Raw genomic sequence first — 15,669 nt, forward strand, 5'->3', positions numbered from 1 at the left:
CTGTGCAGTGGGGCAGCATATGGCAGCCAGTGACCAGGTCTTTGTCTGACTATTGACACCAGAGAGATGCAGAGAGGGGAGGATGTGAGTGTGTGCGACTGTTCGGGGCCGGAGGACAGCCTAACAACAACAAAGGACCAGCTTTAAGCCTGTCTCCTGTGATTTTCCAACTCAGCGAAAAGCTATTGTGGCATCGAAAAAAAGTTAAGTTAAAAAGCTTAGCATGGTATGTGCTAACAACTGCCTGCCGCTTGTGTAATACAAGCAAATACTTTTTGAGCAGTCACAGTCGCAGTCTTTGGAAGGGCATGCGGTCCCCGTGTCTACAACCAGCCGGCAGGTCACTGCTCCGATATGTGAGTCTGAAAAGTCTGCTGGGATGTGGAGGAAACACTTACACTGACTCTGAATCAATATATAAATTAATAAATGGACTTTTCCATTTCTGTTTTCCCTCATTTTATGACTAAAACTTTGTTCAGCAAGCCCAGTATCTGGGTTTTTATATGTCTGTCTGTGTCTGTGCTCCATGTCAACACTTAATACACTTTGTGCTCTCTTAACTTCTGATCATCTATCAACCAATTTAACCATCTTGTGTGCGTGTGTTTATATGAGACTGTCAAACAGATGAGTTTCTTTGATGACTACTTCTACACTCCCAGTGGTCTCTAACACACACACACACACACACACACACACACACACACACACACACACACACACACACACAGTAGCCAGGCCGGGGGAGCTGGGACTAAATCCAGACTGGTGGTTTCTCCCTCCAGCTATAAATACCCCTCTGCTTAAAACAAGATCACACACACAAAGACACGCACACAAGCATTGATACTCAGCTAATAGAAAAGGAAAAAGGCCTTCATTCACAAACACATCAAGACATTGTTATATAAATACACATACGCTGCCATGCTCATCTGTACATGCTCACATTCTCTCTCTCTGTCTCTCTTACTCTCTCAAACACATACACACATCTAAAAATACTCTTACGCACACACAAATACTTACACACAAAGAGATGGCTCTGGCCTCAGAGGAGGCTAGCTAAGCGGTCTATGATTATGGGGTGTGTCTTTGTCTCATTTAGTGGTTCCACAAGGAGACAGTCTTCTGCTGCGTCAGACGAACACACACACACACACACACACACACACACACGCATTTAAATACCAAAACACCATCACTTAGCTACAACAAATCCCTCAGCTTGAATTTGTTTGATTTACCCTTAGGGGAACTGCACAAACGTATGTATATGTGAGTGTTTTTCATCTTTTTCTCCTGCTACTCTCCTGAAAATTGCCTAATATTAGTTTTGCACACTCAAAATGAACATTTATGTCTGTCTTTCTTCGCAACACATAACAGGAAGTGGATCTAGCGGTGTTGAAATAATTACATTTGTCCATGTAAACAACACAGAAGTATAAACTCAATCAACAGCAGATGTACTATATTTCATTGCTCTTTTATTTTGGAAAAATATTGCGCTGTTTTCCAGTAATAAAAATGACAGGCTCTGTACACACGACTTTTCTCTTAAATACAACACAGTCACAGGGGTCTCAAGTGCCTAACACATACATGCATACATACATACTTACATACATACATTATCTGCCAAATAAAAACAATCCAACTTAAATTAAAACAGGTTTAACAAAAGATCACAACAGAATGGAACACAAATAATTACATAATTAAATTAAAAGAATACATCTTTCTTTAGATAACAAATAAAATAACAACAAATGATCCAAACCAACGGCAGGCAGGGCGATGGTGTCCTTCGATTGGCCAATAGTGGAAGACTGGGAGTGATGGGAGTGGGAGTGGGCAGTGCATACATTTGACACCACACACAGGCATCACCTCGTCTGTACACACTCACTCATACACGCATAAACACACACACCTCCATAGTGCAATGAGGTCTTGGCAGTTAAGACTAGTCTTTAATAACTTGGCCTACTTGGAAACACAACGGCATCATCAGAGTTTGGAGAATTTTGTACTTTTGTAAAAGATAATTTTGTCACTAAACTGGTGAAAAATTCTGTACACTGTTAATTTTTCTAATTTGTTACAAAGTTTTGGGTCCCTTTGTTTGTTCTCACATGTTGACTGTTGTGTTTCCAAAGTTGTCCTGCACAAAACATTGCCCTGTGTATCACAACCTTCAGGGGTCAGGGGGCCAGTATGGCCCAACAGGATCCATGTTGGATCGATCTGCAGTCACTACTGGAGTCTTCAGTTCTCTGTTTCCTGCTGAGAACCAGCTCAGCAACACTGTTGCTGTCAATGCTGCAGAGATAAAGATGTACAGCTAATGTAGCATTCCCATTGTTATAACTTTACATTAAGTTACGTCCCAATCAACTATCAAATCTTACCAATACAACAGCAGCAGCTGCAGTACTAATGATGTGCAGGGACTTCTACTGATGCTAGTACTTCATCCTTGACTCTGCAGCACTGCACAGAACATGAACTGTCCAATATCCACGACAGCTTTTACACTGCATTATTAAACCACAGCACATAACAGTACTACAACAGTACTTTAAAAGTTCTCAGTACACCAACGGTACTACAATGTTCATTCAATCAGTACTCTATGGTACTACAATATCATCGGTCAACATCCAAGTTAATACTCCAGAGTTTATCAGGAGAGAGGAGTTCATCCTGGTACGAGGGGGAATATTTCCACTAATGCAACAGTTCCACCGTGTGACCGCAGTACTCATTCAGCACTGTTTCTGTACAAAGTTTGTACTAGTGCTCGCACTGTCTTCTGGTACTTCATCAGTAGGACAGAGTCAGCATAAGACCTTGATCCATCGAGGGTCAAAATTGTCCAGTATTCACCCGTAGTACTACTGTAGTACTAAGTCCTTGCCAAGTGAGTACTGACTTTGCGCTGGCTCAGTAACATCTTGGCTCAAGTCCTCCGGTAAATCCAGGGAACAGCAGCAAACAGCAGGAGTAAAACCTCCTGGAGACAAGGTGAGCTCTACTGCTCAGGGCTGGTTTGAGTGGACCGCCATCAACCAGAAGAATCTGGTCCTATTTGATCTGGTCTGGACTGGTATCATACCTGTAATACAGGGATAAGAAAGTCAGTGTTAGGTTTGTTTTACACAAGTGCTCAAAAGAAGTTACAATTATTCCCTTTAAGTGCCAGGCAGATAATTCCTCTTTGTGTACTCACCTCTGTTGCGATGATACATTCATCTTTCTGGTCCGACATGACATAGACGGACTGGTATTTGGTGTCGGTGGTACAGTTGTACCTGGTGTCACTGGGACTGTGGTATTCAACATCACTGGTTGATTGGTATTTAAGATCACTTGTTGCATGATAGTTCAACTCGCTGGATGACTGATATTTTGCTTCGCTGCAGCTTGGTGACTCTTCTACTTGTTTCTTTTCTGATGCATCACTGTGGGGCGAAGAAGAACACAAAATTCAGAATTCACGCAACACATCATAAGGAAGCTGAGTTCAAGGCATGAACCATACGACATACATGTAAGTATATATTTTGATGCCATGTACCTGTTTTGTCTCTTCCTGTATCCTTCCTCTGAGTCAGATTCATCGAGCATCTCACATTTGACCTCTGGCTCATCATGCCCCTCTTCTTTACACAGCGGCAGCTCCTCAGGCCGCAGTTCATGGACCAGGTTGTACTCCACACTGGGGTAGCGAGTCTTAAAGCCGTTCTTCTCTGATCCGTTGAGTCCGCTGATTCCACTCAGACCACCCAGTGACCCAGCCAGGTCCGAATGGAAATCAGCCTTCTTGTTGGTGTTTTTAATTGATGTTGTCATCAGAGAGCCCATTTCCTTGTCACTGCGGAGACAATTGTTGGTGGTAGTGAGGTTGTTCATGGTCTCGTGGCTGTCACTGTGGACACTGTCACCGTGGTGACTGTGCCGCTCCTGCAGTTTGACGCGAATGTAGACCACCAGCACGGAGCAGCCGATGAGGATCACAAGAACGAGGAAGACCCCAGCGCACACGGCTGTCCAGGGGAATCCACTGTTGTCATCGTCCTCCTCTTCACCGATTCCACTGTCTGGGGAATATCTGCGATCTGGTCCATCCACCACTGGCTGACCTCTGGGAACCTCTGGTAAGAGGAACTGACAGTTGTGACCGCCGTAGCCAGGCACACAGGCGCACACGTAGCGACCACCACGCTCATGACAGGTAGCTCCGTTGTGGCAGGGGTTGTGATGGCAGCGGGAGACAGGGGAGCTGCAGTTTTCACCAGTATATCCTGCAGACGAAGCAGAGGTTTAGAGTTTAGAACACAACCAATCATAACTGCATCAAACCAAGACACATCTATTAAGTGCTGTCATACCTGGAGGGCAAGTACATGTGAAGCCGTTCACTCCCTCCTGACACGTCCCACCATTCTGACAAGGGAAAGACAGACAGAATCCAGAGATGCTGCTACTGTCCTCGCAGTTCTGACCTGAAAACCCCTCAGGACACTGACAGAGGTACGAATTCACAAGATCCACACATTCTGCATCTGCAAATTGAAAAGAGATTGAGACATACCGAGGATTAGTCTCCAGATATTTTCATTCAAGATTTAAGGTTTGGTAAATTGCAGGTGTATGTAAAGACATCGTACCATTCAAACAGGGGTTGGAAGAGCAGTGGTCGATTTTCTTCTCGCAGTTGAAGCCAGCATATCCCATCGGGCACTGACAGAAGTAGCCGCCTTCAGGGTTGTCGGCGCAACGCCCGCCATTGAAGCAAGGTCCATCAGCACAGGTATTGGCACTTAACTCACAGTTGTTGCCATAGAAACCAGGTGGGCAGGTGCACTTGTAGCCGTTATCGATGTCCTGTATTGGAAACAAAGTAAGCAATGGTTACACACTGGCTTGTTGCACTGAATGTACTTGTTTTCATCATCACGTGACTTCTGTTGATGGATACTCACATTGCAGCTGCCTCCGTTGCGACAGGGGTTTCCAGAGCACTCGTTGACCTGGATCTCACAGCTGGCTCCTGTGTATCCAGGCAGACAAGAGCATGTGTAGCTGCCCTGGCCAGTGTTGGTGCAGGTGGCTCCATTTAAACAGGGCTTATGATGTGTGCAGTAGTTCAGATCTGGAGACATCAAAAAGAAACAACATTAAGAAACAGTACAGTTTAAATATGAAACAATGAGGGGTGAATGAGTCTGACAGAAATAATAAATCTCTCAGTAAACTCACCCTGGTTGCAGAAGAGCCCACCCCATCCCTCCTGGCAGTTGCATTGCCAGGGCTGCTGGCAGGTACCATGAAGGCAGCCGGGGTAACGGATACAGTCATCACAGTAACGTCCACTGAAGCCCACACGACACCTGGTAACACAACATTCATTAAAAACTGTTCATACCAAAACATGACTCAGATCCAGAAACATATTACTTTCATTGTTTTCGTAACTTACTTGCACTCTCCAGGTTTATCACAGAAGCCATGTTCTTCATCACAGCCAGGAAGACAGATTGCTGCAGGGAGGAAACAAATAATGACAGGTGAATCATGGGAAATCCACTGTTGAAAACATGTGTTTGCCCTCCATCAGTCTCCCATTCACAGAAGCCTTTTCAAACGGCTGTCTGGTTGGTGCCCCGACCTTCTTATCTGTTTGCCTGCCTTTCAGACTGTCTGGTGGCCTGCCTGTCTTTCCAATTTGTTTACCTGCCCACCTGTCCGCCTGTCTGTCCACAGTCTCTTTCATTCTCCCTTTCTAGTCTCTGTCATAGAAGCTGTTTAACAAGAGAGAGGCCCGTCCCTCCTTATTCATGGTGCGAGACATTGTGGACCAAACTTAGCTGGAAAAGATAACATCTTGAGTGTCATCAGGGTCATCAGGTCATTTCTGACCAGTGGCTGAAATGTGTTGGTTTCTTCAAGGCTGCAAAAGTTGCTGAAAATTTTCAGCTTTTACAGCCTGAAGGGAGTCACCAAACAGGGGAACCAGCCAACAAACTCTCCTTTAACATGGTTGCTCTCCAACACAAAAGCATCACACACAAAGCCTCCTTTCTCCCCTTGACTGTGGGTCAGAAGTCCCTTTTCTCACCCTTGGCCCCTCTCCTCCTCTCCCCCCTCTCCCCTCCTACTTCAGATCCTCCTCTCCTCTTCCATCACCCTATCCCCTGTCTTCTCTTCCTCCTCTCCTCTCTTCTACATTCTCCCTTTTCCCTCCTCCACTCCTCCCGTCTCTCTCCTCGCTCCCCTCCTCCTCCCCCCGGGGCCAGCTGGTCTGTGTGGAGCTAACCACCAGACAGCTGCTCCATTGTCTCCTCTCACCGAGCAGCTGCCCCCTCCACAACAATACACAACCCCGCTCGGCCAATCACCAGCCCGAGCCGCAACAATACAGGACCCCCACTTGGCCAATCGGGGAGGAGGTTTGGGGGCGATGAGGCCCCAGTGGTCTAATGGAAGGCACGCGGCGTGTGAATTACTGAGGAGCCACTGCGGCTCATTAGAATGGAGGCCTCTGGTGCTATGGGATAACTAACTGACGCCTGTTGCACACGGGCCCTGCATTAGGAGGTGGAAAACAGTCCCTGAACAATAAAGACAGGCAAGCAATGAACTATGAAAAGTAAGTTATAAACTTTTCAGAAGTGTTCTGCCTCTTCTATGTTAGTTAGCCCCTTAGTCTTGACAGTTTAATGGTATTTTTAAGTTGATTCTGATTCCTCTCTAAGCTTGTACTACTGTAAAGCATGTGATATTATTACTCATGGTCTATGTATGTAAACATTACCACCTATTACCAATGACTGCAGGGTTTCTTCAGCTTATCTTTTCCACAAGCAGCTGTCTTTGGATTTATATATTAAGTACAGCAATACAGCTGAGATAAACTGCTCATGATGACCTTTATGGCCCTTCCTCATGTCACACCACACAGCCTGAATGATGGTATTGGATTAATAAGCAAACACACTCACGTTCAGTGCAGTACTGTCCCTTCCAGCCAGAGTTGCATATGATCTCTCCACGCTCGCCGCAGGTGAAGTGCCCAAAGGCGTCGTCTCGAGGCCGACAGAAGACAGAGCAGCCGTCGCCGTAGTAATGCTCGTCACACAGGAAGCGGTATGAGTAACGCAGCTCTGTCCTGCCGCCCGTCTGCATGTCCTTGGACCACTCCTCTCCAACAGTAAGGTGACGCTGAGTGGTGATCCTGCTGATGAGGCGCTCAGGGTTGTCTGTAAAAGTCAATGAGTGGTGTTACTGTCAGTGTAATGATGGAATTTAAAAAGCATGGCATTATTATGGAAGGTGAAATAACTTTTTATGGCTCCAAGACAGTGAAGAATGCTGCTGCCTGAATGATTTTAAGGTGTGAATTGTGCACTCTCCTTTAAGAGACAGATCACAGGATACACCTGGTGACTGCCAGGTGTGTGTCCTTATCTCTAACACAGACACTTAAGCATCATTAGTGCAGTCAGTGATAAGAGCAGGGTTATAAAGATAACAGAAATTACCCCACTACAGGGGCAGATCTTAAAAACTTTGGGTGGCCATTTCCTCTATGTGATGTTAAATAAACCTCCAGCTGTGCAGAAGTTTTGCACAAATGTATTTATCATCAAATCTACAGGGTGTATGCCTTTAGTTTTCAGAATATCATTATGACACTGACATTATATAGAATAGAAAGAAAGCTCTATATGTGGGGATAAGTGAGTGTCAGAATGAAGCTTTAAAGGAGAACAACTTTAAACATTAAACTGAAAGGGACCTGTTTGGCACTAAGTGAAAAACATGCTCCTGAGAGGCCACTATTAGCCTTCTGGCCTGTCTTTGAGTTACACTGCTGCCTTCTGTGGCTGTCACCCACCTGTTGTCAGGTCGTCCAGGGAGTCAGTGTGCAGGGCTTCAATGATCAGTGAAAACGTCCCCTGAGGAGAGACAGAGAGAGTCAACAGCTGCTCGGCCTGCAGGCCTCCCTCCCTCCGCACAGCAGCAGAGGGCCATTAGGAGGCCTCCCAATAAACTTCACAGCCTAATTCCCGTGTTGATTAGGGGCCTAATAAGGGCTACTACCTGCTCCCTTTTCACACCCCTGCTACTATCACACTCTGACACCGCCGTAAAACCAAACGAGGCGGAATTTCACGCTGCGCTGCCAATGATGTGCCAACTCTGAGGATGTTAAATTTCCCACCACGGCTGGTCGGAGGAGAGGAGCGTTTGGTGAAAACACTGCCTCCCCCCTCCACACACACACACACACACACACACACACACCCTCCCTCCCTCCTCTCCTCCCCGTTTTATCCCACCAAAGAGCAGAGAAATACTACAATAGCCCCTCTCACACACTGCTGACAAAGACCCCCACAAGTGTGGAGTTTGGGAGCATCTGTTGCGTTTTGCACTCTTCAAAGCTAATATGTCCCTATGGAATAAGACTACAATAACTTTACAGTGTGCCCATGCTTACAAGTTAAAAATATCTATCATAAAATATACCACAAGATAGAAATATCGCAATAAAGTAAAAAATTACATGCATGCAAAGTTAATATTTAACTATTATATTACAGGAAGTTTCTTTTAAAGTCGTTTGGGGAATAGAGAGTATTATAAATAACATTTGTCAGAAAATAAACACTTACCGGCCATGTGAAGCCGAAGGGGAAGCGGATGGGGTTGGTGAAGCTGTCTGCGTTGGTCTCCGGCACCTGGAAGGAGTTGGAGCCGAGCACGGGAGTCACAGCCCCGCCGTAGGTGCAGGGGGGCTCGGGGGAGACGTTGGCCTGGTAGTGCTTCAGACACACCCGAAAGAAAGTCTTGCACTCACACTGCTGGTGTTGCCCCTGCGGGTTAGCGGAGCCTCCGGGGCAGCAGTTTGCGTTCCCCGCAACCCCTTTCTTATTGAGAAACTCCTGCAGCTTCAGCTCAAACATTCCGGAGCAAAAAACCTATAATAAACACAAGAACACACACACTTATCAGCACAGTGTGTTTGACACAGGTGACTTCATGATGTCTTTGGGAAAATGAGCATATTCCATATAAATGTTTTTACAACCACAAAGTGCGCAAACGCACGCAGCTTGCGTTTCAATCCCCTTTAACATTATTCTGCGCTATGATTGAACCTACCTGGCAGGTGAGCAGGGAGAGGCTGACAACCAGGAGCAGACATAGGCGTCCCATTGTGTTGACAGCCCTTCAACAAGCAGTGAAAGCTCCACAGGTCCGTGTAGCCCAGCTCAAACACTCATGGAGAAAGTTTTCAAAAGCGTTCCGGTATGTCACAGTCAAGGTGAAGAGCTGACGCGCACGAGGGAAGGTGAAGAGAAACTTTTCCGTTCTGCCTCTCTATTCTCCCATACGAGGCACGAGACAAGAAAGAAAAAAAAGTTTTACAGTGTAAAGTAATCCTCAGCAGATGGATCCCCCTGGAGAAGCGTGAATGAAATCCTCGGTGGAAAAACACGAGAGTTAATTCCAATCAATGGTTGAAGCAGCTCGTGACGGCCTTGTTTATTTTCCCACTTGATTGATAATGATATTCTGATCCTATAAGTCTCCGTCTCTCTCGCGCTCTCTTGGTTTAACAGTGCGTATGTCTGATGGGTGTCCTGCCCTGCTCAGGGTTTTATACCGGGCCAGCAGGCGAAGGGTAATAAGATGCAAATGAGCCCCTCTGCTCCTCTTCTTCCCCTCCCTCCACCACCACCACAAGTCCGCCCCGGGGCCATCACAAAGAAAGAGAGGGGGGGGGGTTGCACACAACTTTTCTAAACCCGCCCCCCCCTCACACCCCCTCTGCTCTCTTTCTCTCAAAGGGACAGACCAAATGGCTAGTGAGCTGTTAAATGTGCAACAACCCCTTGCTTCCCCTGATGCCTCCCTCCTCCACAACACACAGGGCCCATTTACATTCCGACAAATTCTTTAACCTCTGCACGAAATCCTCCACATCGCAGCATCAAGTGGTTTAGAATCGCAGCAGCCAGTCCGACCATTGCTTCTTCATATTTTGGGGGGCTTTGGTATAAAGCCTTGGCTGGCCCGGTCTCTGGCTGCATGTCCAGCCGGCAGCCAGCCGCCCCAAACTGCGCTACAACCGCCATCTGCTCTGCCACATTCCTATGGTGTTACCCCTGCCGTGGTGTTCACATGTTCACACACCCCAAACAAGTCGATCTGTGGCTATTACCTAATCTTTATTTCTAGATTATACGTCCTACATCATTTACACCTCTCCAAGTCCGGCTCCATGTGCGCAAAAATCATGTATTGTTTTGGCAATTTACCGCGTTAAATGTTGGTTTCTGATCAACTGGTTTAGTTGTAAATGGGGAAATGTCACGCAGGGTGTTTGATCGATCAACTCGTGCTGTTTCACTTTAAGAAATATCATATTAATACAAGTTAACTCCCCCCAGTTTAACGCCAAGCGTTCGGCTCATACATTGACAGTATACCCAAATATCCCATAAACCCCAAACTATGTTAAGGGTGATCACTTCCCGGATTCTGTTTGTTTGTTTGTATCTAACCTTCTACATTATGCTATGAAAATGTTTAAATAGACACACATTACATTTATGTGCTTGAAGGTAAAATACTCCCCGAGAAAATAACGTGCGCAGAGACGCACTCAATTACGCGCACCTTGGCTGCAGGAAAAAACACACCTCCACCTTATTCAGCGCATGCCTCTGGGCTTCCCTTACTGGCTCTTTAGAAGAGGCAGTAAAAAAAAAGAGACCTGGTGGTGTGTCACTCGCGTGGCTGTCATTAAGGGACTTTGTGAGGAGAAGGAGGGGGAGGAGGACGAGGAGGAGGGGAGGCATAGAGGGAGTAAAGTTTTTTTTCTTTGTGCTTTCAGCTGTATGGTAATTGGGGCAGCAGCACCTGCTCTCCCACAATAATGCAACACCAGAGAGAGAGAGAGAGAGAGAGAGAGAGAGAGAGAGAGAGAGAGAGAGAGAGAGAGAGCATGGCTGCTTTTATAAACAGTGATCACAATATGTGTGATGATAAAACATCACATTTCCTGCACACAAAACAGATAAAACAATGCAGAGTATCCACCATGGAGAGAGTGCAAAGTAAACTTTATATAGGGCAGTATGGGCACAAACATGTCTCATTTGCATATCTGTGTTTATCGCAGAAAAATGTGGGAAGAATTCACACTTGTTGGCAGGATGATGTCATGAGCTGCTCTCTGGCTGTGGAGTAGGTGTTACCATTAATGTTGTTGTTAAACGTAAAGTAAACTATCTATCTATCATCTATCTATCTATCTATCTATCTATCTATCTATCTATCTCTGAGGCGGGTTAGCTTATTTGCTGTCACACTTGTCATCACCTCAACCTTCTCATATTAAAACAAGGATCCAGAGAGGGCCTCCTCTCTGCCTGACGCATTTGACTGAAGATGCACCTTCCAACACATCATCTTGTACAAAACACATCAGTTAACCTGCAAAAGGCTGTAACATGGCCCCCCTCCATGGACAATGTATACGACAAAACAAAGTCTGTCTCAATGAATAAGTCCTTGCATGTTCCTTTAACATTGTGCAAAACTAAGATGGTCAAAATGTTGACATGTTTTGTCAGAATGACAGCAGACACCGGAAGTTTGTTCTTCTTCTCCAACTTCATGTTCCAACATCTCACATGTTTTAACATTTTCAACATTTTTGAACTTTGTAAACCAAGCAAAAAAAAAAAAAGCTACTGTGGAGACAAAACATTGGCCTGCAATATGAATTAGTTTCTGTTGTGCACAAGTAAGTAAGTACGTGTTTTGACGAATGCAACTGTCATCAGACAACTGAGCAAAAGCATAATAAAAAAGCTGTAAGAACAAGTGCAGCTTCAAGTCTTCTAAAGTTTACACGAGTACACACACACACCCACACAAGCCTTGGGGAAGAGGGGGTGTCTTAATTTACAAGCTGCTCTCTGCACAGCATCATGTTTTGCTCTGCTGCTCTATTCTCCCTCCACAACTTTCAGTCTCTCATATCCCTCAGTGCTGATCCAGTTCTGCCTGCAGAGCTGCTGTTGTCCCATCATTGCGTAAGTTTGCTGACCCTGCTGGGCTGTAACTCGCTGTGGGTCAGCGTGCAGATAAATGAGGAGCCTGTGTCTCCTCTGTCTAATGTGGCTGCCTGTCCATGATGTGCTCTTTACACCCCTCCAGGCTGATTGAAGGGCCTTTAACCTTAAGCTTTAAAACTATTATCCCTGCCTGCCACAGTCCTTCCACATACCCGTAGCCTGTGTGTGTTTAGCTATAGGACGCTGCTCCGAGCTGCTCATTTCATTTAACCAGTTGATTTCAGCCCCCTCCTCAATAGCGTACAATGCTCCTATGTGGCGTGGCGTAAAATCCCTCTCTTGAAGCCCTTTATTTACACTCATCCCGACTTTCAGAGGTCCCTGGTGCTTTCTCTCCCTCCCTGTATTAGGCCAATATACCATCAGTCATTCATCACCATGACGTGGCACACATTTTCCGATTACTGCAGCAAAGCGTGACTGAAAGGCATGGTGGGATGGAAAGTGACCCCCCTCCTCTCGTTCATCAGCATCAGGACACTTTCCTCTAAAACATAATTTATGCCAGGAGATTCTCTAATTGTGTCTTCAGGAAACAGCAGAAAGTAGAAACTCCTCCCATCTGATCCCTCTTTGTGCGTGTGTGTGTGCGCACGCGCGCATGTGAGGTTAAAAAATTGTTTAACTGGAGGTCGATTGTTTAACTGAAGTGCTTTCCTATTGTCAATGTGTGAACGTGTAACTGCGTGTGCGCGCGTGCGTGGTTCCCCGTGTGTGTGTGTGTGTGTGTGAGACCAGGAGCTCTGTGACACGCAGGGGGACAACAAAGGAAGAGGTCTCGCGCCCCGCCGCCCATTCATCCCTTTCTCTCGAGAAGTAATTCCCATTGATTCTTATTGAACGGCGAGTCGCGAGCCCCTCGGGGGAGAAACCGTGTGATTTGTGAAGGGTCGCGAGGACAAGACACGCCCCTCCGCGAGCCCCGGCCATCTGCTCACCAAACACCACAACACCAAGCAACTACCAAATGGCTTCCCTCATCTCTATCTCTCTATAAAGTCTATTTTTTTCTCATTTTGTATCACATTCTTCTTCCTCCTCACTCTAAAAATCTGTTTCTCACATCTACCTATCCTTCATCCTCCTCTTCCTCCTTTTTTATCTTTCCACACACTCATTTTCAGGCCAAATGCCTTTGGAGGTGAAGACACTGGTTGCTTGATGGGCCAAATCACAGTGGAGGCATGCGAGGGGTTTGAGGTGGCCATATGGCCTGTGTGTAAGTGTGTGTGTGCGTGCCAAGAAATGGATGGATGGATGGCCATCGTGGGAACCTCCACAATATTGCCATCACACCGACTACCCACACACACACACACACACACACACACATGAACACACACTAACACACACACCGTTGCACATAGCATGGCAGCATTTGCTCTGGTCAGTTATAGAAATCAAAGCTCACATGGACTCTCAGTTTGAGGGACAACAAATGCAACTCCTTCTGTGCCCAAGTTCCCACATTCAAGACAAGAAGCCAGGCTGGTATTAGCCAGCATGCTGACTGAGATATTTAATTTGTGCCCCGACTGAAAGAACGCCTGAATAGACCAATATTCAATTAGACAAATGTCCGTGCTGCTGTTATTTCATTAGTCTGATTCATTGCTTTCTTTATGCATTTGTCCCATGACAGTTTTATAGATAGATAGATAGATAGATAGATAGAAACTTGAGACTCACATGTCTCCTTCCTTCAGACACAAACACCTGAGGCTGCCTACCTGCCGTCTCAGTCAGGAATGTAGTAACTAACACCACCTGTAGCCTCCATGTGTGACACAAACTAACAGCACACCTGGGATTCAGTACATATGATATTGTAACAGAGCATTGTAGCTTCATGACCCTGTCTGGGTTATAAGTAACGATTGTTATAAGTTGATTTATCTTTCCATTTCCATAATTTCAACTTAAAAGTTAACTTCAATCATTTCAACACAACATAAAAACATTTGTTTCATTTTGACATCACATAATCTGTTTATTCTGCTTGTTGTTGTGCTTAGATTATGTGTGTGTTTATACTGAGAAAAGCTGAAAAAATGTGATCATTGATTACACATTTCAAAGTTGTAGCATCTTGAATATGTGTATTTTTGCACATTGGATTGTTAGCTCCAAATTAGCAACTTGAACACATCACAATTTTATTGTGGAAATATCTGAACAACAATTGAAAATAGTCTCAGTTGCAGTCTTATTGCAATAGGAAAAGATTTTAAGACTTCTGTCTCAATTCTTACCTCAAATGGAAAAATTGTATCGCTATCTTTCACATGCTTTCCAGTTATTCTCCATGATGTCATACTTGGTGTTTTTGATTACAAGTAAAACATGTTTGATGAATAAGGATGAATCTGCCTTTGATTATGACTCCAGGTGTTTTATTCTAATACTCTAATACTGTGGTCACAGTAGACTTGTCTTGCTCCCCCAGGACATTTTATATGTAATCTTTCATGGACTTAAAACAAACAAACAAAAACCCCTGCATTTTGAACAAATCACAGCCTCCCTGCTCCCTGAGATTCTGCCCTGTGGCTCCCCGGGGGTCCTTGGCCTTTAGTTTGAGACCCAGTGGCCTCGAGCAGCAGGATTAGCCAGGCCAGCTGCCCACAGAGACCCCGGGCGCTGGACGCTGACACCAGGCCTGACCTCAGGGTGGCTGCTATCAGGGACACTGAGGGGATTTGGACAGCATTTGGTGTGCATAAATGTGTGTGTGTGAGTGTGTGTGTTGTTCATTCAGTTGGACAACTGTTGAGCCTGTACAGATTTGTGCAGCGGTGTTCTTTGTGTGTGCGTGTGTGTGTGTGTGTGTGTGTGTGTGTGTGTGTGTGTGTGTGTGTGTGTGTGTGTGTGTGTGTGTGTGTGTGTGCGTGCTTGTATGGTCAATTCTTTCCGGGGGTTAACTGCTGATCCAGTACAAATGGGAGGTGTTGGGGGGCAGGGCTGAGGGCAGTCGTGTGCTCCTGGAACATCTGCCTCTGTTTCTCCTGAGTCAAGCTTTGGTCAGGAGCGGGGAGGAGGGGGGATGCAGGAGGGGGAGGAGGATCTTAAAGGGGAGGAGATCCAAGAGGAGAAGGAAGAGTCTGTAGGAGGAGAAGGAAGTTGAAAAGATCCGACGTGAATAGACGACAGACCCAAACACACTGACGGCTGAATATAGGCTGCAGGATTATAAAAACCCTTTTCCACTCTTGGTCTTATATGTTTACACGTATGTTCACAAGGACATGAACATACAGTGCATGAGTGCTTTGTGTTTATATTTTTCATGGGTGACACAAACATGTCCAGGTTGTACAAACACGTATTTTTCCTCAGGGCAGTAAGAAACTTTGAGTCTGGTCCTGAGAAAACCAGGTTTAAACAGCGTGTGAGCTTGATGGGGTACAAACTGTATTACCTGAATGAATTGATAATAAAAGCGTATTTATTGTTGATAAATATACCGCTGTGTTAGGTTTCAGAATATATGCTACAATATACC

General features: G+C 45.5%; 1 protein-coding gene across 1 annotated transcript; it reads right to left on the reverse strand.

Moving 5' to 3' along the window:
- Positions 1 to 3,032: 3,032 nt before the first annotated feature.
- On the reverse strand, positions 3,033 to 9,234 carry dld (deltaD). The gene is made up of 12 exons (XM_069658070.1): positions 9,181 to 9,234; positions 8,691 to 8,996; positions 7,910 to 7,970; positions 7,014 to 7,271; positions 5,492 to 5,552; positions 5,272 to 5,402; positions 4,995 to 5,164; positions 4,680 to 4,896; positions 4,401 to 4,574; positions 3,587 to 4,313; positions 3,239 to 3,470; positions 3,033 to 3,124 (listed from the first exon to the last, which is right to left on the reverse strand). Exons 1-12 carry the CDS (start codon positions 9,232 to 9,234, stop codon positions 3,119 to 3,121), a joined length of 2,397 nt encoding a protein of 798 aa, XP_069514171.1. The 3' UTR covers positions 3,033 to 3,118.
- Between the last annotated feature and the right edge of the window lie 6,435 nt (positions 9,235 to 15,669).

This window comes from Semicossyphus pulcher, unplaced genomic scaffold, assembly GCF_022749685.1.
Source record: "Semicossyphus pulcher isolate SPU_LCO1_2020_fin unplaced genomic scaffold, fSemPul1.0.p SCAF_1, whole genome shotgun sequence".
In the NCBI taxonomy this organism is placed as follows: domain Eukaryota; kingdom Metazoa; phylum Chordata; class Actinopteri; order Labriformes; family Labridae; genus Semicossyphus; species Semicossyphus pulcher.

Excerpts from the sequence above, each read along its gene's own strand:
- dld (XM_069658070.1), bottom strand. The coding sequence starts at position 9,234 with ATGGGACGCCTATGTCTGCTCCTGGTTGTCAGCCTCTCCCTGCTCACC. Across the intron at positions 8,997-9,180 it reads TCTCCCTGCTCACCTGCCAG|GTTTTTTGCTCCGGAATGTT; the intron begins GTAGGTTCAATC and ends TGTTTATTATAG. Across the intron at positions 5,553-7,013 it reads GGGACAGTACTGCACTGAAC|CAATCTGTCTTCCTGGCTGT; the intron begins GTGAGTGTGTTT and ends TCCTCCCTGCAG.